The sequence below is a fragment of the Apis laboriosa genome, unplaced genomic scaffold (assembly GCF_014066325.1).
Source record: "Apis laboriosa isolate Shangri-la unplaced genomic scaffold, ASM1406632v1 scaffold23_cov150, whole genome shotgun sequence".
NCBI lineage: Eukaryota > Metazoa > Arthropoda > Insecta > Hymenoptera > Apidae > Apis > Apis laboriosa.
In genome coordinates, this window is record NW_025222452.1 from 89,147 (window position 1) to 111,933 (window position 22,787).

General features: G+C 31.0%; 2 protein-coding genes and 1 long non-coding RNA gene across 8 annotated transcripts in view; 2 read left to right on the top strand and 1 right to left on the bottom strand.

Moving 5' to 3' along the window:
* The window catches only part of LOC122713446 (signal recognition particle receptor subunit alpha homolog), a 4,331-nt gene extending 3,105 nt beyond the window's left edge, over window positions 1-1,226 (top strand). The window contains exon 7 of the mRNA XM_043933893.1: window positions 956-1,226. Within this exon, the coding sequence (XP_043789828.1) occupies window positions 956-997 (42 nt within the window). The 3' untranslated portion in view covers window positions 998-1,226. The remainder of the gene's footprint in view (window positions 1-955) is intronic.
* LOC122713448 (ammonium transporter Rh type B) lies at window positions 63-22,756 on the bottom strand. 5 transcript variants are annotated; one of them, XM_043933897.1, is made up of 12 exons: window positions 19,565-19,750; window positions 14,036-14,251; window positions 13,149-13,281; window positions 12,389-12,448; window positions 6,258-6,435; window positions 4,579-4,729; window positions 3,618-3,765; window positions 2,775-2,993; window positions 2,599-2,681; window positions 1,260-1,403; window positions 815-980; window positions 63-556 (listed from the first exon to the last, which is right to left on the bottom strand). In XM_043933897.1, exons 2-12 carry the CDS (start codon window positions 14,042-14,044, stop codon window positions 399-401), a joined length of 1,449 nt encoding a protein of 482 aa, XP_043789832.1. In that variant the 5' UTR covers window positions 14,045-14,251; window positions 19,565-19,750; the 3' UTR covers window positions 63-398. The 5 variants fall into 5 exon arrangements, with proteins under 5 accessions (XP_043789832.1, XP_043789831.1, XP_043789835.1 ...); XM_043933896.1 differs by having other exon boundaries at window positions 6,258-6,444; window positions 19,565-19,747; XM_043933900.1 differs by lacking the exons at window positions 14,036-14,251; window positions 19,565-19,750 and adding an exon at window positions 22,377-22,756 and having other exon boundaries at window positions 6,258-6,444.
* The window catches only part of LOC122713449, a 38,554-nt gene continuing 32,042 nt past the window's right edge, over window positions 16,276-22,787 (top strand). The window contains exons 1-2 of one of the 2 annotated variants that reach the window (XR_006346489.1): window positions 16,276-16,394; window positions 16,714-17,140. This is a non-coding gene — a long non-coding RNA (uncharacterized LOC122713449). The remainder of the gene's footprint in view (window positions 16,395-16,713; window positions 17,141-22,787) is intronic. The other variant, XR_006346490.1, reaches the window with a different exon arrangement.

The window sequence follows — 22,787 nt, forward strand, 5'->3', positions numbered from 1 at the left end:
ATATATATATATATATATATATACATATATATATATATAAAATATGAATAAAAAATGAGAAAAAAGTTGGATATTGTATTATTGTTGAATTTTTCGCTTTTTTTTCTATATATATTCTGCTTGAAAATAATTATTTTATTTCATATGTTTCGTTTTCTATAATATTGATTTTTCTCTCTTTTAATGTGTCTAACTGCTACCTGTTGAATGCATGAAGAATTTCGCATGCAACAATTATTTCGATAAATATGCGTTTAATATTACAACGTTTAATATAATCGTTTAATAAATTATACAAGTTTTTTTCAAGGTTCAAAAATTACAATATCTTTTTCTTTTTCATTCTCGTGCACATCTAATACTTTTGCCGCTGTTGATTGATTGAACAAGAATCCGTCTTATATGTGACCCATTGGTAATTGATCATTACTACAACTGTTGCTTTCTTTAATTTTTGATCCTTGCAAAGATTCCTCTTCCAATTCCCAATGAGCTTCATCATCAAATTTTTGCTCTTCGGAAATGGAACCACAGATTAATACACGCATGATTAAACCTACGTAACAATTTATCCATTTATCTCGATACGATGTTGTTGCAATCCGAAAATAAGATATTGCATAAATTTACATTTTCAAATGTGTATTTCTTTCTAAGAAAAAAAAAAAAAAAAAATGGAAAAACAAAGGAGAAGATTTTATAAAATGTGACGCAAGTTTATTTTTTTTCCATTCTAATAATAAGTAGAAATTGACGAAAAATTATGCAATTTATTTGAAAATCTTATCGGATGATCGAGAAAAAAAATGATTACCCGTTACTAATCCTGAGATGATAGCGATTCCTAATGTAATTACGAGAGCCAATAATTGATAAGCAGCTTGCTGTCCAGCTGTCCTATTCAATCCGGCAGATATACCATAATTGTCCCTCATTTCGGCCAACTTTGTTTCAGAATTTGGTGCCCGCGCCGGAAAGATCTAACGACAAACATTAAGAGATAAATTTATAATAAAACGATGATACATAAAAGATCGGTCATAATTTTTAATTAAACTTGTAATGAAGTTTTTTTTTTCATATTTTAATTCGAATATTCGATATTTTCATCGAAATCGATTCAATGACATTGAAAATACGTTCATATGTTTGTACGTATGATCGAGATAAAATTAATGATATTTATTCGTTATGGTCTCGCGAAATCAAAAATGTCGATTGACGATTAATCTTGAGTTACGAAATAAAAGTTTACATACCTTGTAAAGGGAATAATCGTAAGAGGCTTCAGTGGCAAGGGCAGCCATCAATGCGCCGAAAATGCCACCCAGAATACCGGGCATCCCGTGCAGATTATGCACTCCACAAGTATCGTGAATCCTCAGATGCTTTTGGATCAGTGGCTAAAAAAAGAAGCGAAAAATAATTGCTATAAAGAAATTTCATTTAATTGAATTGAAAGAAGAATGAAAAAAGTAATTTTTGAATTTTTGTTCTCTTTTAACATCCCTGATAGAATATATTTTAATTTGACGTTCCTATTTTTAAGTACTAGACATTGGGATACGCTATGGTGTTTCGTGACTCGTTCACGTAATAGCGATCTGCCGAAAGTCGGAGTTTCGTAAGGAGAGGACTGTGCGGTTAGTAATTCGTTTTGACGCGAATCCTTTGAATTAATGACGTATCCACAAACCTGAGAGCTACACGGTAGAGTGAATCTACCGCGACGAGTCTTGGAACTACGTTTGTTTCGTATAATCTCGTCGAGTATTTTGGATCTAAACCAAATACGAATTTATCTCTTCCAAGTGAGTTACTTATTCATCCTCTGGATTCTCTGGAAGTTAAACGATAAAATTCCTTCGGCTGGTAGAGTCAAGCAGGAAGAAAGTAGACCCGTCCGATTCTTCGATAAATGATACACGAACATTCTCATAATGGACAAAAACTCTCTCTGGTTTTCCGAGTGAATTATCACTGTCGGTATGAAAAGATTTCATTTTATAAAAAGGAATGTATGTACGTGTAATGTACCGCTCGAATTCGGCTAATTTAAAAGTTTTTTTTTAAAATAAATTGATTTCAAATAATAAACGATACGCATTTATCGCTGACGATTGATATTATGAGAAACACAGGGAAAAAATTTGAAATCGTGAAAAAATCGACGATTTAATCCGATTTAATCTCCGCATTCGATCCCGTCATCCGTGTAAAATTTTTTTGCACCGCGAAAAAGTGAAAATCGGAAGAAGCCGGAAGAAAATATATAAGTGTATAAAGAATATAAAATTACGAATCATAGAAGACGATTTATCGCGAACGAATCGTATGGATGATCGAAGAAACTTTTGATCAAAGTTTTTTCCGTTTTATCCGTTTTCCACGAATCGTTCCGTTAAATCATGTGCGGTTTATGAGAAGAAGAAACTATAGAAGACGAAAAGAAAATGTTTAAGAATACATTCTATTGTCAGGCTGTTGGAAGATATCATTACTGATTTAACGAATGTTATTTTTTTCCCTTGGACGGAAAAGACTCGTGATGCGATAACTACGCATTTATAACGAAGCGAATAAAAAGGATGAAATTACCGTGATATATTTGTAACCAAGCACGCTGAGTAATCCAGCCAGAGCGCCTACGACCAGAGTACCGACCGGTTGGCACATCATGCCTGTGTGTTTATTTAGAAAATGTCGACCAAGGTTAGACGCATAGACGAGATATCGTACAATGTAAATCTCCGATTAATTAGATCGTCTTGTACCTGCTGCGGTGCCGATAGCTACACCGCCGGCCAACGTTGAGTTCTGTATATGCACCATGTTGAATTTACTATCCTTGGAGACCAGGGCGGAGGTCGCGAATGCGATCACACAGCTGGCCGAGATGGAGAGGAGGGTGTTTATAATGGCCCTTTGCTGATCGTCTCCTTCGAGAGCGGCACTGTTGAACGATGGCCAGAACAACCACAGGAATATCGTACCTGTCGGGACAAACCAAGTCTTCTCCACCGTTTATTCTCTTTGCTTCTCTCGCGAACACGTGTAACGTGTAAATATTATTTGCTCTTTGCGTTTCACATCGATCGTCCTCGTTTTAATTTATCGGATCTCGGAACGAGGAATATATTCGAGAAAGTTGCTTCCAATTGAATTTCAATAACGAATCTTAGATCTTCGCTTCATCGAAAATTTTATTATATTTTTTTTTTCTTCCCAAAATTTATCATCTTTTTTTTCAATATTTCTAGGCTATAAAATAAAACAGAGATCTAAGAACGAAAGGATACACGTATATAACTGCGAGCATATAAGTAAATGGGAATTTTTAATTCGATTCATTAGATATACATATACGTATATATAGGTAGAGAGAATGAAAAATTCAATTTTCTTATATTATTCATTATAATACAGAGTATATTGTGTTATATATATAAAAAATGTAAATTGTTTTTATGCTGTTTATATACACAAGTATAAATAAATTATAAAGATTTTCCCTATTTACGTATATTCCCATTGTTGTATAGATATCCTTCGTTTCGCGTAAACATTTCGTTAAGATACGAGTTAAATTTTGCAAATTAGAAAAAGAAAGAACAAACCAATCATGGCAAAAATATCGGAATTGTAAGATGATCCTTCGAGATGATGCTTCTTAGGTTTCTCCTTCATCCCGAATACGAAACTAATTGCAAGTCCAAAATATGCTCCGAATGTATGGACAAACATGCTGTCACCAGCATCGACGGTCTACGAAAAATTGTATCATAAAACGTAATAAGACAATTATTCTAACATGAATCTTTATGATATAACGTATCCATTCATATTAATTACCTATTAACTTATTATTTATAACATCTATTTCTTTTTTATTGATTTATTAAATTGATTATAATTAATTGTAATTTTTATTATTGTAGATATTACGTGTACGCTCGATCTAGCGATCGAAAAAGAATATTGAAAATTAAAACATTATTTTTTTTTCCTATTGACGATTGCTTCGAATTTTTAGATATATAATTCAAACACATTTCTAAAATAAAGGGAAGAATTCTTGTTCGTTTTAATTTTTGCGTTTATTTTATAACAATGATATTTTTATCTTATAAATCTTAAAATGCGATTCAACGGTTTGTGCAAATCAAGAAATAGAATTCAAAATAAAATCGATGATATCTCCACTTACTTAATATCCGATAAATTAAATTTTTAAATTTCGATTCTCAGAATTATGATATTAAAAAGAATATGTAAGTATTTTGTATTCATTTTCCTCGATATCTCGTCAACTGTGTTATAAAGATTAAAAACTTGTTCGATTTAACGTAATATAATATTTACTTTGGAATAGTTTTAAATCAATCAAAAACTTTTCCCTTTGTTTTTTTTCTTTTTTTTTTTTTTCATCCGTTTTCATTTCATGAAAAATTTAAAATTCTATCCCGTTCGATTTCTGCACCTCGCTCATCGTTCAATTTCGAACGTTTGTTTTCAGCGATGCCCGAAAATCGACCGTGATAAAGTTTTTTGCCTTCGAGGAAGAAGACGTAAACTTACCATCAACAGATGTTCACCCACGTACTTGTTCACGGTGAACATGATCAGTTCAACGATGCCCATGAACACGAGTTGCATATAGGTCGTCTTACCGAGAAGAGCACCCATGGATATCAACGGTGTGGCAACTGCAACATCCGCGCTGAGCAGACTGAAAATGACCACGTGAGTCGATCGATATGCCTCGATATGCGTTTATCGTTATTAACCGGTTATGAGTTTACTAACTCGAAAATTAGAATTCGTAACATGGATTCGCGTTTTCGACTAACTATCTAGGAACAGCTTATTGAATCGATTAATCGTAAATATAATATTTATATTTTTCTCGTTCGTTCGACTTCGCTACATACGAATCTATTATTTTATCGTCCCTTTTTTTTTCTGTTTTTTTTAATATTTTCGGCAATTTTTAATCGTTCACTCTTCTTCTATGAAAAATATCATTATATTTGATCATGATATCTCGTGTAAAAGTTATCGCGATCGATACTTATCGAGCGACGATTCTGTTATTTTTCAAAACGTATTTCTTAACATATTCGATTTTTGATGATTGTTCAATAATAAAATCGATCGACGAGAAAAACTTTTGTTTAAGATTTTAAAATTTTGAGATGTAAATACAAAAATGCGTATATTTTTAGTAATAATTAATTAATAAATAATTTAATAATTAATTAATTTTCAATATTTGCGTTTTCGAGCAAACTCTTACATATATTATAAATTAAAAGCAAGTTGAATTTTCCACGAGATGGCGATGATAATTTATATTTTGATTGTATATATTATATATGTCGTATAGAATTTTATATAGATATTTTTATATACGTATAAAACAAATAAATATATCAAATAACGTAATATAAAATTTTAAAAAAAATCATCTCTCGTCAAATTATATTCCCTTGATGTAAAATTGTAAATTCGGGCATAAAAATTTTTACCACCGTCAGACATTTTATATTTTTGTATTAAGAGAATACTCGTGAAGAGATAGTGAACGAGAAACTTTTTCAAAATTTACAATTCATTTTATCCAACTATCGTATTTTTTCTTCTTTTTTTTTCAGATTGTTATGAAAATTCATTTTCGATATCATTATCTATCTATTTGTAAAAAGGGGAAACCAATTACCATTTATCGTTTTATCGCTCACTGGTTCAAACAATCCTGTTGAATTAGGAAAAAGTAATTGAATCGTCTAATTTACGAGGTTTGCTATTAAAATATTTAGATTCTATCAGTTTTAGGACAAAAGTTTCCGTTTAATTATTTCAACGAAACGCTTCGTCAACTATATTCGTTGGAGAAAGTTTTCGATGGAATTAATCGTGTAATCGCCAATTTACGAGATCACCCGATTTCTAAAATAATCATCTTATTATTACTTATTCGAAAAGTTGAAATTTTTAAAGATGATTCTTTGTTTTTGAAGAATTAATACTTTATTAAGAAGTTATTATGAAGTTAATATAGCATTGTCTTTTCGACTTTTTTTTTTTTTTTACAAATCAGTTTTTTGGACAAACAAATTTATCGCATGTTTAACTTTTTGCCAATAGAAATATCAGAAATTGAACGATGAGTTGTTCTATATCGTAAAGTTATTTTTCGTTATGGTTAAACGGTTGTACGACGCATAATTACGCAAATAAAGAAATTATTATCCTACCTATTCAATGACAAGTAAGATTTGTTATCTTTCTGAATGTGTGTCACTCCTTCGCAGATGATGGCAACTTGGACGAGAATGGCGCCTAGAAGGAAGGTGAGTCCGACAGCGCTCTGTCCGTATCTCCTTAGAAACGTCATCAGGAAGCCGAATCCGATCCAGATCATCACGTGGACATCTTGATACACTGAACCGTTTTAACGGTGGCCCGAAATCGCACGTACGCACAAAGGGAGAAGAGAGAAAGCTGTTTGTAAGAGCGCATGCATGACTCGCGTGCGGTTAATCGGCTTGCTCGTTTATTCGACCGAGATCAGTGTTAATCGCTTGTTAATCGATCGGTTCCATAATTATGGCTCCGATTCGAGTCGGAACTTTATTTCGCGAAACGAATAATCCAATTGTATAAACGCATTTGTCCTTTAAACGATAATCGTTCGAAATGAATCTGAAATGAGTTTGTATTTGTAATATCGTTCGCTCTTTCTTTTCCCGATTATAATATATATATTATTTTATTATATATTATTTTTATTACAGATAGATAATTCTCGATACAATTTTAAACATTTGTACTATGAATTTATTTGCTTTTGTTTTCCCTTTCTTTCGAATTTTTCGTTCGAAAACAAAACTATTAGTGAGAAATTTGAATAAACGTTTTATCATTTCTGATGTGTCTTCGTATCTAGGAAAGAGATTCGGTATGGATAGATAGTCACTCGTCGTCGATACTTTAGTATAATTTTTATGATAAAAATTCGGTTCCTTTCTAGCGCATTGCTTTATCTCGTGACAAGAGAGAGAGAGAGAGAGAGAGAGAGAGAGAGACAAATTGTAACTCCTGGCCGATGAACATTCTAATCGATCTCTTTAGTTGAATTTTCACCCGTTAGCGAAATTAAGCGGAAATAGATGAAACGCATCGGTCGTTCTTTCATCAAACATGTTCGTAAATCATTGGAAAAGCTATAGATGTCTTAGAATTTGGCCTGAAACAGATAATTGACGCTTCGCTCCGAGACTCATCCATCACCTAACCTGTCACTGGTTCAACGTGAATGCATAATAACCGGAAAATCGGGCTGATCCGGGTCACCGTTTTTGCGGGCAAAACGGAGATAGCGGGCCGATAACGATTGGTGATGGGATTTCTCTCGTCGAACATCGTCGACGATGCGAGAAAATTAACTCGTTCGAGGAAATAAAGTTTCGAATCGAACGAATCGATAGTATGTTTGATATACGTAACCATCGGCAATTAATAATATTCTCTTTATACACACGTTCTCATCTCTTGAATCGAATAAGAATTTCTTCCATCGATTCAGGAGTTTGCGAGTAAATGATAAATTTATTTATAATATAGGTATCGTAACGTTGCTCCCCGATAATTTATACGCTGATAATTGATGATCGAGGAGTTAAGTAAAAATTCAAGTAGAACATTTCATAATTTCATAATTTCAGATAGAAGTTTTTTTTCGAGCATCATTCGAACTCGAAAAAATAATAAGTACACATAAGTAATTAAAAAATACTGCATTTTTGTACATATATAAATTATTATTAGTGAAATAAGTACGAATAAATATCGATAAAGAAGTATTTTTAAAATTGAACGAAAAGTTGAGAGAAAGATTCATTTTTTTTATATAATATTTGCGTGAAAATGAAAGATTTATTGCGAATCTCTCTCTAGAAAAAGAGAAAAATATAAAACGAAATACAAAATGGGAAAGAAAAAAAAAATCTATGTCGCGAAAAGCTATTGACTTCATTCGAAATTATTCGATCAGTGTCCATATTTTATGTTGTCCTCACTTTTATTTCGAAGAGATAGAGGAACAAAAAAAAAAAGAGAGAGAGAAAAGATTTGATGATTGTTGATTTTTTGATTGTTCACATCTATCAATCGATAATTTTTGAAAAGAAAAGAACCAATAACGATAAAGTTGCAGCGAAATCGTATTAACCGATTTTAAAAAATAATTGATAACGGCAATATGACTCAATTGAATATTTAAGATTCATCGATTATCGAATTATTTATTCAAAAGTTGCCCGATTTCCATATTTTCTTCTTAAAAATTTCATTGATAAAAAAAAGTTAAAACATAAAGATAGATTTTATTTATTTTAAGTGATAAATGTTTATTTATTTTAAGTTTTTTTTGAACATTTTTTTTTATTACTTCGATCTTTGATCGTAAAATATTTTAAATGATTTTAAAATACATAAAAAAAAAAAAATAAAAATAAAATATAATATAATTTATTTCGCAACAACTTATTTACTTGTACTTATTTACAACTAAACAACTATTACTAAAACAATAATGTACATTTAGATTTTCGTATCGTTCGCAGATACGATTTCTCCTTAACAGTTACGATTACCATAAAAAGGAAATTTGATCGTGAAAACCGATTTCCACGAGAAAACGCGAACCCGACTGAAAATTTATAATCTTTGAGGAGCAACGAGATTAGGGGGGAGCGACAATTATGCCACTGGCTGCAAAACTGGTTTTGTAATCTACGCCAAGTATCACTTTGAAATTCAGATTCCACCGGTTAAAGTGTTGAACATGTGCTCATTCGCGTTGTTCCACCTTGAAAATTTGCGAGACACCGCGTTTCTGTTACATTTGCGAATGTAATGCTTTACCGTTATTATCGTTCGATTACCAGCGAATTTTACATCAATTTTTCACTTTTACGACAATATTTTATTATTCGTTAACATACTCTGATTACAGATTTGTGGTGCAACAAGCGACAACAAAGATCTCGAAGCGAACGATGTTCCATACGATGTTGTAGAGGAATTAATTTTATAAAGAAAGAATTTGCTTTAAATTTTAAAATAACACGGCATGTTTCGCTCCTAGACGCCCTTAGAAATTTCACCTTTTGTTCCTCTATAAAAGCTTAGTTATCTTAAGAAACCTCTTTTTCTCTACGAATTCTCATTTCAACCACTAGACCAGACAAGACCTTAGTTTCATAGAATATGTTCGCCGATTCTTTAGAAATACGTTCAATTTTCATAGTTTTTATGAAGCTTGCAATTCTTTCGAATTAACGAATATATTTCGATAAAATGAACAATTTTTATCAGATACATTTCTATAGATTGTCATGTATAGATGATAATCTAATTATTTATCCGGGAATCTCGATTTGAAATTAAAAGATATTTATTAGTGTTGACGAGATATTATGAGATATGAAATACGCCCAAATAGAATTTTGATTATGGACTGATATCTTATTCCAATTATAGATTCGATAAAAATATTCCATAGATAACGAAAATTATTATTTCTATCGCGAAAAAGAAAGTGAACAATCGTGAAGAGATCAATTCGTAGAAATGACAATGCAACGCAATCTCTTAGAGCATAACGCAAGCTGTATTTTACCAAGAGGTTTTTGATGTAGCTACACTATTTTAATATACGTAAGTAAATAAGTACTTTATCCTAGCACGTCGTCTCTTTGCATCCTTCCTCAGGTATACGCGAATTTTCTGAAATATACATATATTACGCACGCATATATATCTATCTGTCTCCCCATCTTTCGACTGCTCATTTTTCTCGGATTCTTTTGTTATCCAACGTTCTTTATAGAGGTTGACGAGGAAATTTGCAAAGGAATGAAGGAAAATGCGTAGTTTGGCTTCAATTTGCAAAGATGAAAAAGAATAAAAAGACGGGCAAAGAAGGGGATGAAGATAAAGAAAGAAAGGAGAGAAGAGAAACGTAAAATAAAAAATAAAGGAATATAGAATGATGAGAAAAGGGAGAGAAAGAGAGAGAGAATGAAACGAATTTGTGAAAAGAAAAAAAGAGAAGAGAAAAGAAACGAAAGGAGAAATGCGTGAACTAGTGATCGAATAAGTCACAAAGTGGGAAGAAAGTAGAATATTTTCGATTCTTTTTCTTCTTTAATCTTTTGCGATTTTAAATTACTTGATCCTACTTGATCATTTGCTTATTTCGAATGCAAACGTTTTCGCGCTAAATTTTATGCAAAAGATACATAGCGAATAGATATGATTCCAACCGATCGAGGAAAAAAAAATGAAGGAAGAAGAAAGAAGATAAATGGAAGCGTAGTGTTTCGAAATTACGAAACGGTGATAAGATAATATGATAAGATAAAAGATTTCTCCGAGGAAAGAATGGAGAAAGGAGAAAATATATCGTAAGAGAGATTTAGAAAAACTTGGGAAAAGAAGAAAGAGCGAGAAGATAGAGGTGGAAGATGAAGAAGGGTGAAAAAGAAGGAGGTCCCCGTTGAAAAAGATCGAGTCTACTAAGAACTTACGTGTGTACGTGACCGGCAAAGAAGTCGGTTTTCCATTTAGATGAGGCGAGTAGCTGTTCTGCCTGTTACTGGCGTCCGCCTCGAGGGCGTAATCGAACGTGGCCAAAAAACCGCAGAGAAGGAAACTTTGAACGAAGAGGAGCATTTGAATGAAGGATCGCGTGCGATAGGCTCCTCGTTGTCGTGCGTTCGTCCATCGTGTTTCTCCTCGCGAAAAAGTTTATTTTTCGCCAAATTATTCAACGCTCCCTTTCTCTTTCTTCGTCACCTCGCCACAGTCTTGATTTTTCCTTTCTCCGAATCGAATCTCTCCTTCTTCCTCTCCAACTCCTCATATAGAGCGATTTTTCCTCCCTCTTTTTTAATTTTCTTTGAAAATCGATCGAAATTGGAAAGCGAATGTTTGTCGCGAATACTCAAACTGCTAATTCAATTGATTTTTTTCGATTTGTTTCGATAGAAGGAGATAAAATTTTCTTATTTTTCACGATGGATTCTCGTTACGTTCGAACGACTTATCTCTCTCTCTCTTTTTCTCTCTTTCAAGTATATATGTACGTCTTTCTTCTATCCATTAGTTTTGAGCGTAAAAAAAATATAGGATATAAAATATAGACGAATGGAAAGGTTGAAAAGAAGAAAAAGAAGAAAACGAAGAGAAAGGAATCTATCTTTCTCTGAATCTGATTATAGAGGAGGAATTGTAACTCGTACGACACGATTCGCGTGATTCTGGGTGGTATACGATGCACGTCGAGCTACCGTGAACATTTTTTTCGAAATCGATGCGATCTTTGAAGGAAAGAAAGGTCAAACTTTTGATCTTTTGATCTCGTATTTTCACGCATATCGCCTATTTATTCTATCGAGTGATTAAAAATTCTAACGAATTCGAACGAATTGTTGAAACGATAGAAGAAAAGACGACTCGTTTTTCATTTTTATTTCTGATTTAATAGGAAGAATAAATTTGGTCGATTTGCGATTTTTTTATATAAATAAATATGTTTTAATAAATCTTTATAATTATATATTATATTAGATTTTTATAATTATTTTTCGCATAATTATATTATTATTTTTTATTTAACGCGATTTCTCAAATTTGAAAACGAATTTCGGTATTTGAATTGATTGAATTTTTGATAATCTTTTTTGCTTTTTGATCGCATCACGTATCGAATATAGACAATTATCTATATTCATTTTCGACGAAGACACATTAGAAATTTTAATAACTGATAAATTGTTTAAAAAATTTATCATTCGATCTATAATGATATATGTCGAATATATGTCGTTGTAACAAATTGATTTATTTAAAATATTGTCTCTAATTTAAACGTTTCACGTACAATATTACTCAAAAACGTTTGATTAAATTTTTATATTTAAATTTCATTAGACTTTGACTTTCATCTCTCTTTACATTTAAATTCTTTAAGCGATAAAGTATCCAATGATTCAAGTTGATCTCGAATAAGCGTTCCAGCATCAAAGAACGAATGAAATTTTAAAAATTTGATTCGAAACGAAAAAGAAACAAATTACGTATAACGTTGGAATTAGCGTTTTTTACGAAAGAAGATTTTAAGCTCGTTACGTGAATTTAACACTCTGCATAGTTGCACGTTCTCAAAGTGTATGCGAGAGTCGAGAAGTCATAAATCTCTAATATCAAAATCGACCGATTACGGCTCGTTTTTTATTAGGCAAAGTAAGGACAAATCTTTCCCTATTTCATTTCTCATGGGGCGAGTATAAATATAGAATTAAGTAAATTCGTTACTCACTCGGATAAACTAGTAACGGGTTTGTATCCGGCTTCTTGATGTGTTTCCGTCCGTGTTCGCCTGAAAGTTTAATTATTCCTTCGATTGTATGCACGCTCGATGTTGGGCAAATTTTATGAATTCCACGAGATCATGCCAGAGGATATCTTTCCTTTTCTCCTTTTATTCTCATCTCGCTGAAAATCGGAAACGTTCTTCTCTTCCTTCCCGGTTCCTCCAATCTTTTGTTCTTCGATTTAACCTCGAAATTCGACCATGCCAAAATGCAAACGAATATTTTTCCTTTCACTTTTACTCGCGACATTTTACAATTTTCACTCCTATTATAGTTTTGATATAGAAATAAAGTAGGTAAAGAAAAATAGTTTATTTTTTTCATCTATTTCGTTTCTCTTTCTTTTCTCTTTTTCTAATCGTTTCGTCGTACATCTTGTAATTTGTTTAAAATTAGATAATAATGGATCAATAAAACGAGGAAAATAGGGATGATATTTTTTTTCTCGATTTTTTTCTTATTGATTTATTCGTTTATCGAGATAAAACCAGTATTTTATACTTATTATCTTGTGAAACGTTCGATCGAATATTTATAATACCAATTACCAATTTTTACCAATTATTGCTATGACAAATTATTGAAAAAATCAATTTTGAAAAAAATGGACGTTCCTTTATGAAAAAGGAAAAAGTATCGACAGGATTTTGATAATTTTAAAGTTCGATGAGTTCACGTGGTGTAGGTATCTAAACATATACCGACCTGTGCGATTTTTTAGTAAATTAACGTTCGCTTCTGGTCCATATGTCATCAATGCGCCCATTACTATAATTAGGACGATTTGGATGAAGAATAGCTGGTATACTTGTTGCTTTCCGCTTGAGAAAAACATTCCCTGTAGTGAAAGAAAGAAGAAGGAAATGAATAAAACTCGGATAAAAATGTTTATCCGTTTTTCGTTTTATTATTATTTATTTAATTTTCAGATAAAATATTATAAATGATTCGATTTAAAAATCATGATATTTTATTAACGCAACATAAATACGCTTAAAATGGACGAAACGAAAAGATAGAGCGGATAATTATTGGAAAGTTTGAGAATCAAGAGATAGAATAGAAAAACCATTTTAATCCGTTTATAAAGATAATATTTGTAAGACAAATCGTATGAGTAAAATGGAAGCGACGAAGGGAGAGATTTAATGAGATGATATGATAACATTAAAGATAAAAATCTCGCAACGCTATGATTTTGTCTATGATTTTGCCTATGATTTTGTTACCTTATACTTTGTCGATTTTATCATGTTACACTTCAAAGAAAAAACGTGACAAACAGAAACGTTGCACGATTTAATTATGAAATATTTATAATTTAGTCATGACGAATATTGATATTTTTCAGATGTTCGAAAGAATAGTTTATCTCTAGAAAAAGAATCGATTAAAAATATGGCCTTGGATAAAGTTAATTTAATTTTGTTTCGACTCGCTTTTTACGCGAAATAGCGAGTGAGCATGCAAAAATATAATAATACAATTGGATTAAGCATAATTTATTATGTAAAAATATCCACGTTATATGTAAAAAATCATGATTGGATAAAAGATCCATGCATAACGATATCAAATGATTTGAACTGTACCTTTCCCATTTTGATCTAGATAATCTTGTAACTTTTGACTAATTAAAGAAAATCCGTTTGTCCTTTTACTTTCTCGATCATCACGTAATATCCTTTCGATGAGAATAAAATTGTGTGCTTTTAAATCGTGTTTCTCGAGATTATCTTAATTCGAACGACGATAAAAGAATGATCGTAGTGGAGCAAACATCGATGAAACCATGACCATAATGATCGCTGAAAGAAAAATCAATTCTCGTATATTCTATATAATTTGTATGATTTTTCATACTCTCTGGTTACATTTCCACTTTTGTTTCTGATAAACAGTTTTTATATACTCGAATTAACGCGAATAATTAATCATTCTATCGACAATTTATCTGCGCCTATTTTTTTGAAAAATAAAAACACAGAAACATTCGTTTCGCGATACGATTGGTGCGAGTAGAAATTAAACATAGAACGGATATCTCGATATATCGGCTCGTTCGCGATATCGCTTATCCTTTTATACGATGAACGATTCAATTACATCGCGATTGATCCTGATTGACCTCGTCGTTTAAATCTCCCCAACGGATATAAGGTCTATCCCCTTATTCAACACGATTGAAGCTTGAACCGTGTTGCAAAAATAATATATAACTACATGTATGTAGAGTATAGTGGTTTTTTAATATAGTTTAGTATTTTTGTTAGAGAATCCAATCGAAAAAGACGTTTTTTATCCATAATTTTCTAGTCCAAGATTAATCGAGTTTTTATGTATGCATATTTAAAAAAGATTTCAAAAAATTTAATGCTACGATTAATTAGAAATAATGTTGAATTTGACGTGGACTTTTTATCATTTTCATATAATATTGTTTAACTTGAAATTTACTATTATAATTTATTATCTAAAATTTTATTTGAAAATTAGCGTAAAATTGATCTATTAAATATCTCTCTATTAATTTGTTTTACAATTTAATAAAATGAATTTTTAGAATAATGAAGCTAATACATATATACAGTGTATATAACATGTATATAAACGTAAACATGTATATTTATGTATATTTTTTATTTTTTAAATATATAATAGATAAAATTTAAAAAAATTTTTTTAAATTTTAATTAATTGGTAATTATTTCTAATTTGAATAATTTTTATATTAAATTAATTACGATAATTTACTCTTATTATATTTTTAATCGGGAAGATTAATTATTGGAAAACTTCGATATATAGAAATCTACAGTTAAAGAATAAAATATTATAGTTTAATTTTCGCGCACTAAAGCAAATAGAGAATAATAGCATTTTAGCCAATCAAAAAGCCACTAAATCTTGACAGCAAAACGAATCAGTGCGCATCATTGTGCGCATGTCGTCAGTCTACAGTTGAAAAGTGTAGTGATAGGACTCGTTTCATAGGTAATAGTGCGTAATTATGCAAAATTTATAATGTATAAAGTATTCTATTATGGTTAATTGAACCTGATTTAAGTAACATCTGTTTGTTTATTCATTATTATATCAAAATTAAATATATTTGTGACAGATTAACGTTTGATCGAAGCATTAAAAGTGGATGGGATAGCGTGTAACACACGTTTTTGCACACATATGACGACATACACGATAATTGAAAAATAATTTGACGATTTTCATATAAATAAGATTTTGTTTATTTTAATACATATATAATAATAGATACTTAATTATTCTAAAATTCTTTTGTCTTTTTATTCACGAAAAAATGAAACTAGATAATTTACAGAAGATACATACATATTTCTCATATATTTCTCTTCTAATTATTATCCATGTTTAACTCGCGTGTCATTTCTGTATTTGTTTTGATTTTACGCTCATCGATATGTTTTATCGAATTGTGGAATAGTTTGTAGTTCGATACAGTACGTGTCATTCTGTAATCGAAATTCGCGACGATTAGACGCTTTGCTTCAGGTGTGTGACTAGTTTATTATATAATATTTATTTGATACTTATTTTTTTATTTTTTATATTATTGTTTCATTTATACATATTTGTTCGATTTAATATAATTATATTTGATCATTATAATTGATTTTTTTTGAAGAATAATTCGATCAATTTTTTTTATTTGCGTATTTGATCATTAGAATTAATATTGATTCGTTATTATTTTTTAAAATATGATTATACGAATTAGATTGTTGTTTTATTTTAATAAAATCGGTTTAATTTTATATATTTTATACATTTATTTTAAATTTTTTCCGTAGATATGTAACTGATTACTGAGGTTACTTTAAGCGGGAAAAGAATTTTCAATATGGATGCCATGATGACAATTCATAAAGGAGAAATAAAGTTTAAATTCTTGTATCGAAGAAAGAAATATATGTAAGTATTTGTATATTTTATTTTGAATTACTATTTATATAGTGTAGTATAATTTTTATGTAATTCATAATTATTATGCTATATATTGAAAATATCAAGATGATAGTAGAAAATATTTTAATATAAATAATCCATGATTTATTATGTAAAACTTGAAAAAATTTTCGAATATTTTTAATAAGCTATATAATGTGCACAAGATGTTATTAATAATAATATCTTTTTTAACAAATATTTGAGAGAAAAAAGAAAAAAATATGAAAACATATTGTTTTCTTTTCTACATCCCCCTTTCTCTATTTATATAATTTTATTTCAGATTATATTGTGATCACGTGCAATGTGGTCAGTAGATTCAGTGTTTGTTTCGTAATAGTATTTTTAAATATTTTCGAGCACAATATATAGTTTTAAGTAAATTTAATTATAATAAATATACGCGAAATTAAAGTCAGTGTTCATTCGCTGATAAAAAAATACAACGAACATATTAAGTTAATTTTTTTATTATTTTTCTATTTTAAATATATTCGTCTTCGGTAAAGTATACAATCAATATTTGTGTAAAGAGAATAAAGGTGATTTTGTTGCGCAACCATTGTGAATTTGAAGATTTGCAAAAGAACAATATAATAAAAGAGAATTTACTTGAAAATAAATAAATTTTTATGCAAAAGAAGAGCAGACGTGTGGGACGTATCGTCGTTATCAGGATAAATTTCCAATTTGCAACAATCTTCAAAGAGGTAAGACTTAAGAAAAAATCATTATTATTTAATATCATTGTATAATTAATATCAGTTTATAAGAAATAATATGAAAATAATTGGCTGCGATTATATTTTTCGTTGATAAAAATTTTATTTATATATAAAGTAAATAAAGTATATAAAGTAATGAGTAACATTCTCAAGATTTTAGTTTTCAATGTTAAAAAATATATAAGTACAAATTTTTTCTTTCTATTTTTTTGAAATACCATAAGATATTACATGTATATTATTTCTTTGAATTTTTATAACATAAAAAACGAATCGATACATCAATATTCTACGTTATTTTAATTTTTTTAAATCCTTTCTTTCAAACGTCATACGAAGAAGATGTATTCGATGTTAAAAGAGTCGAGTTTCTCTGATGTAAAAACACAATCGATAATTCTTGTTATTTTAACTTTTTTTAAAATCTTTTATATAAAAGAAAAAAAATAGAAAAAGTAGTAAAACGGAGAATAAAAGATAAAATAAAATAAAATGGGAATAAAATCGCGGAGAAATATTTTTCGAAATTTAAAGAACGATAAAACGATCTTTTTTTGTTCTCTTTTTATTTTTTTTAATTCTTTACGTTTCTGTTTCAAATCGCATGATATTGTTTTCATTGGAGAGCAACGAATAAAAGGGGAAATCAATCGGCGATTGTTATTCCGCGATTAACTACAACGGTCGATTCTTCGTCGAATTCGAAAAGCAGTTTCTTATTGACGATGCAAAAAGCGTCACGCGATTGTCAACGAAATCGGGATCAAATGCATTAGAAATGAAACTATGCCTGAACGATACCGTTTATATAACTTTATACGAAATAACAAAACGAGACGGTAATTTTTTTTCAAAAATCGCGTATGTATTTATTTAATCTTTATCAATTTAATTTTTCTTTTTTTTTTTTTTTTTTTTACCAAATTATCAATCGAATAATAAATTTACAAGAACAAGTGAAAATAAGTAATATCTATTTATAAGTAATATAATTTTTCTTTAAAGTAAAATGAAAATTTGCATCATTGGAATTCCTATTATTTCTGTACGTATGCATTTTATATATGTACAGACGATTTTAATAACGTTCAGGAAAGGAATTTTGGAATAAATGCTATCCTCTTTTATTGTTCGTAGAATACGGAGAAAAGAAAAAGAAGAATAAAAATGAATGGAAAAAAAAAAAAATAAGAAAAATAAAAGTTATCGATATTCGTATGAAAGAATGTTCTCGAATTGAATGGAAAATTGACTGAAGAGAGTGAAAAAAACTTGTGCCGATTTCGAGCCGCCGGAAAAATATGGGGCTCGTAATTCAAACTTTTACTCAAAACATTCTCTTTTCTCGCGCATTTTGTTTTTCCCCTATATCGTTTCTTTCTTTTTTAAATCAAATATAAAAATCAATACTCGAGAAAAATAGATATGGCGTTACGGAACGAACGAATAACATGGTCGTAAATTAACTAAGAATTCCGTGAATGAGAAAATATTAAAAATATCAGAAAAGTTTGGAAAGAAAGTTGGAACGGCCGATTCTTGGGAGAAAGTTTAGATGTTTCATTCGAGAGAGCAAAATATGGGATTTAATTTTTGGAAAAGTCTGAGTTAATTAAACTCGGGGAAAAATGGAGGAAGATAGAGGATTGGCCGATTCGCGTGGCTAACAAATTGATAACGCATGGACGAAACAAGGAAGTTTCCCTCTATCCCAATGGTGGTCGTGTTTCTCTTTGGCGAAAGGAGAGCAGAGTTGATTTGCGAGCAGTACAATTATTTCCACGCGGAAAACTCGGCCGGTGGAATGGGTTCTCGATGGAAACAGAAGCAAATCACCCCTGCAAACATTGCAGAGGATTATACGGAAGCTGGTTTCATAAATTATGCGATTTATCTTACAAAGGGGGAGGGGGAGGGGGCTTTTTTTAGAATAACGACGAGCTCGGCTAACTAACTAGCTTACTTGTACCCTTTCGTCTTTATTTTTTCCTCGTCCCTATTTTCTCGCCAGCGTATGGCTATTCCAGGTGTTGGGGGAGGGGGAACATAGACGAAAATCAATTTGCCACGAACCTCTGCCTCGCGTACACTTCTTTGCCCACACGGCGAACAAATCGAATTTCCTTTTCATCGAACAGCCCTGAACTCGTTTAAATGATTCGATTTCTCTTCATTTCTTCTTTCTTTGATCATTTTCGCCTGTTCGCTTTTATCATTCTGTTTATTCTTACACGATCGATTATTTTCATTTATCCCAGATTTTATCTCAGTTTATACGTTTAATTTACCAAAAAAGCGCAAATATTTCGCTCGTAACGGCGAAAGTCTATATAATTATATAGAGTGTAATAAACTACGACAAAGTGGAAAAATATCCTTTGAAAAATTGATTCGATCGATCTATCCTACCTCTGCTAAGTTTCTATCCTTTTGACGAAACGAATCGCGCGATAACGATTGCGTCCAACTTCGAATCTTATTTCTTGTCCGGTAACGATCGGTTCTCTTCTAAGAGCCACCGTGTTTTCAACACGATTTCCACGCACAAAACACTATAGTTATCCATCGAGAACACCCGACAAGTTTATATAAACTCTGTGAATTGGCAACAATTGGTCCCTTTACATAATTCCACGCTGTCGACGATACGAAGGCATGGTCTAACTCTCCAGAAATAGGCAACTATACGGATCCCACGAAGATGCGAGAATTTCTCAAGTTGAAACGTGAAACCACTCGGTCGACTCGTATCATCGTCGACAATTAGCCGGACTAATTGAAAGTGTGCCGTCCGAGAATGAGGATTTATTCGTGTCCAGTCCTCTGAAACGTTAAATGATGTTTGCGGCAAAATATTTCATCGCGTATTACGTCGCGACGGGATGAGAAGGGGGGGAAAGTCGATCAGATTGCGAACAACAACAGATTGTGGAAATGCAATTAATTGATATTCCGTGAAATCGAACGATTCGTTGCTTTTCTCAAATCATGTTTTCAAACATCTATAAATTTCTTTGGTAAAATATTTCATCGCCAATTACGCGTTCTTACGATTTATGATTTTTCGAATCATTTTTAAACGATTTATTCATACAAATATACCTAATGGTTAATTAATATTTTGATATCGTCGATTGATTCGTTTATATTGAATCGCATTTTAAGTCTAGAGGATCACTCATGGATGAAATGGTCACCGATAGATTTGATCAAACAACAACAAATTTTGAAAGTTTATTAGTTAATTATTTATTATTTTTTGATTTATCACTTTCCTTCGTTATGTTATATTCTTTCTTTTTTGCTCCTTCCTTTTCCCTATCTTTTTACTTGTTTGTTCAATTGAGGAAAAATTAACAATTTTCCTACATGTTCAAATTCTCATCAATAATTTTGTACATATATTTCAATTTCAATTCGTTGTTTCATAAATATTATTCGTTCATTCACTCGATTATATAAATATTGTACGAAATTGATTTTGCAACAAACAAAATGATTCGAGTATGTAATTTGTTCATTATATTTATAAATGTATATGTCGCGTAATTTTCCTACGTAATTTATAAAATAGCACGTTCTTTCGATAAATTTTTATTCTTCTCTTTTACGTATGATTTATCGTTCGATTAGTCAGAAAAATAATAATTCGTTGATTCAAATTTGTTTATCTTATATCCTTTTCATAGAATTATTCTTCCAAACATTTTTAATATCAATTTTCGTCTCTTTACTCTTTTTTCCCTCCTTGTTATTTATAAAATTTCATATTTCTTACGAGAAAATCAATTTTCCTTCGCTTTAGCCAATCGCATTGCTATCGCGTCTATATTTTTCTTCGTCGAACCACGAATTTATATTTCGATCAATTTCTTCTAAAATTTTTATTCCAAATTTTTAAATAACAACGATAATTTATTCCTCTTAAAATTATTAATTTTAAAAAAAGATTCGAGTATTCGTATTACGATCGTGTAATAATTTTCTCAATTTTTGAATGGACGTTTGTCGAGAGAAGGAAAGGAAATTAATGAAATTTTTAGCGATACGGAATATTTTTTTTTAAAACGTTTTTCTAAATGCTTCTCTAAATTAGAAATAAGCGAATTACAAAAGAATTCTTCTCCGTTTCGTTCGTTGCGAGTTATTCCTGTATCAAGAATGATGACGAATGAAATCGTCAAATACGATTTACGATACTTTGTTTCATCGAATCGAAAAAAGAAATCGAAAGTTAAAATGCCTATACCGTAAAACTACTATAAGATTTCGTTTAATTTCCATTATTACAGAGTAGGCGAAATTATTGTAATCGCGATAAAGCGATGGTTCAAAGTATCGACTGTTATTTTTTGACGCGTTCCATTATTCCAATTGGTCGAAATTGAAATTTCAGTAAGTTTATGGTAAATTTATCGAACGTAACGCGAGATCTTTAACCCCATTATTCGTGGACCAGAGTGTGCACGCATCCGAGCTTCGGAGATTAAGTGAAACCAGACTCGCGAAAGCATCAACACACGGAATGTCGGTTGTAAATTACACCGAGTTAAGTGCACAAGCGGAGCTAAAGCCTCGGTAATTGGTCCGCATTTACAGATTCGATTTAATTTATCCCGGTTTCGTATCGATCCTCTCCTCTGCTCAATTAACGATACATACGACTATAATACGACTCGAAACTAATCGTATCGAACTCTCGATCGAAAGAAGATATTTTTCATATCCTGGACCATTTCCAATCATCGTAAAATTTCATACGATTCCCTTTGATTAATATTTTATTCGATTACAATATTATTCCGAAATAAGCGAGTCTCGTCCGGCTCGAAATACACATCGTTACTGTGTGTTTGTTTGTGATCGAAATCGGTGGCAAAGTCGCGAAATCCGTGAAAACGAGAAGCTTACGCTTACGCTTATGATCAATTTTAATACCCGTTTCGAATCGTTTAACGACCGTTACCTCGTATCGTTCGAGAAAAAAGGCAAATCGAATAATAGAAATCTGATCCGTAACAAGCGTTCGAGCGATATGTTTATTTTGGAACAATATTCTAATTGAACACAATTAAAATGGAAGAATTGATTTGATCGAGAATCGTTCTTTCACTTATTTTTTCTATGAAACGAAAAACAAGTCGCCAATTATATCGTTAGTACACGAAGATACTTTATATATATTATATTTATAATCTACTTACAGGAACGTCCTACTTACGTCCGCGTCTCTGTAGAAAAGCTTCGAACGATGAAGTCCTAATACGATTTGTAATAATTTAAAATGTTGCCGTTTCTCTCGTGTTTTTTTCTGTTTTTTTTTTGTCGCGTTTAACCCGACACACCCGGTGCACACCGATCAAATATATTTTTTTTGGAAAGTATAATTAATCGCAAAATTATCTTATTTAAGCAAATATTAATAAATTTTCAACCACCTTATTTTTCACAAACTGATCGGTCGATTATTTTTGTGATCGTACATCGAAAAATTGGAAAAAATGTAACGAACACGGATGACACGAAATGTGGTCTGGTTGCTCGCTCGAAGACGAACAAGTTAAAACTCGAGGAACAAATAAGTAGTCGTTCAATGTCGACGCGGATGACACGCGATCGATTTGCGTTGAGA

Coding starts and splice junctions, on each gene's coding strand:
- LOC122713448 (XM_043933896.1), bottom strand. Junction 6,445..12,388: donor CCCGTTACTAGTTTATCCGA/GTGAGTAACGAA, acceptor AAAACGGTTCAG/TGTATCAAGATGTCCACGTG. Junction 1,404..2,598: donor TTGGTTACAAATATATCACG/GTAATTTCATCC, acceptor TTCTTTTTTTAG/CCACTGATCCAAAAGCATCT.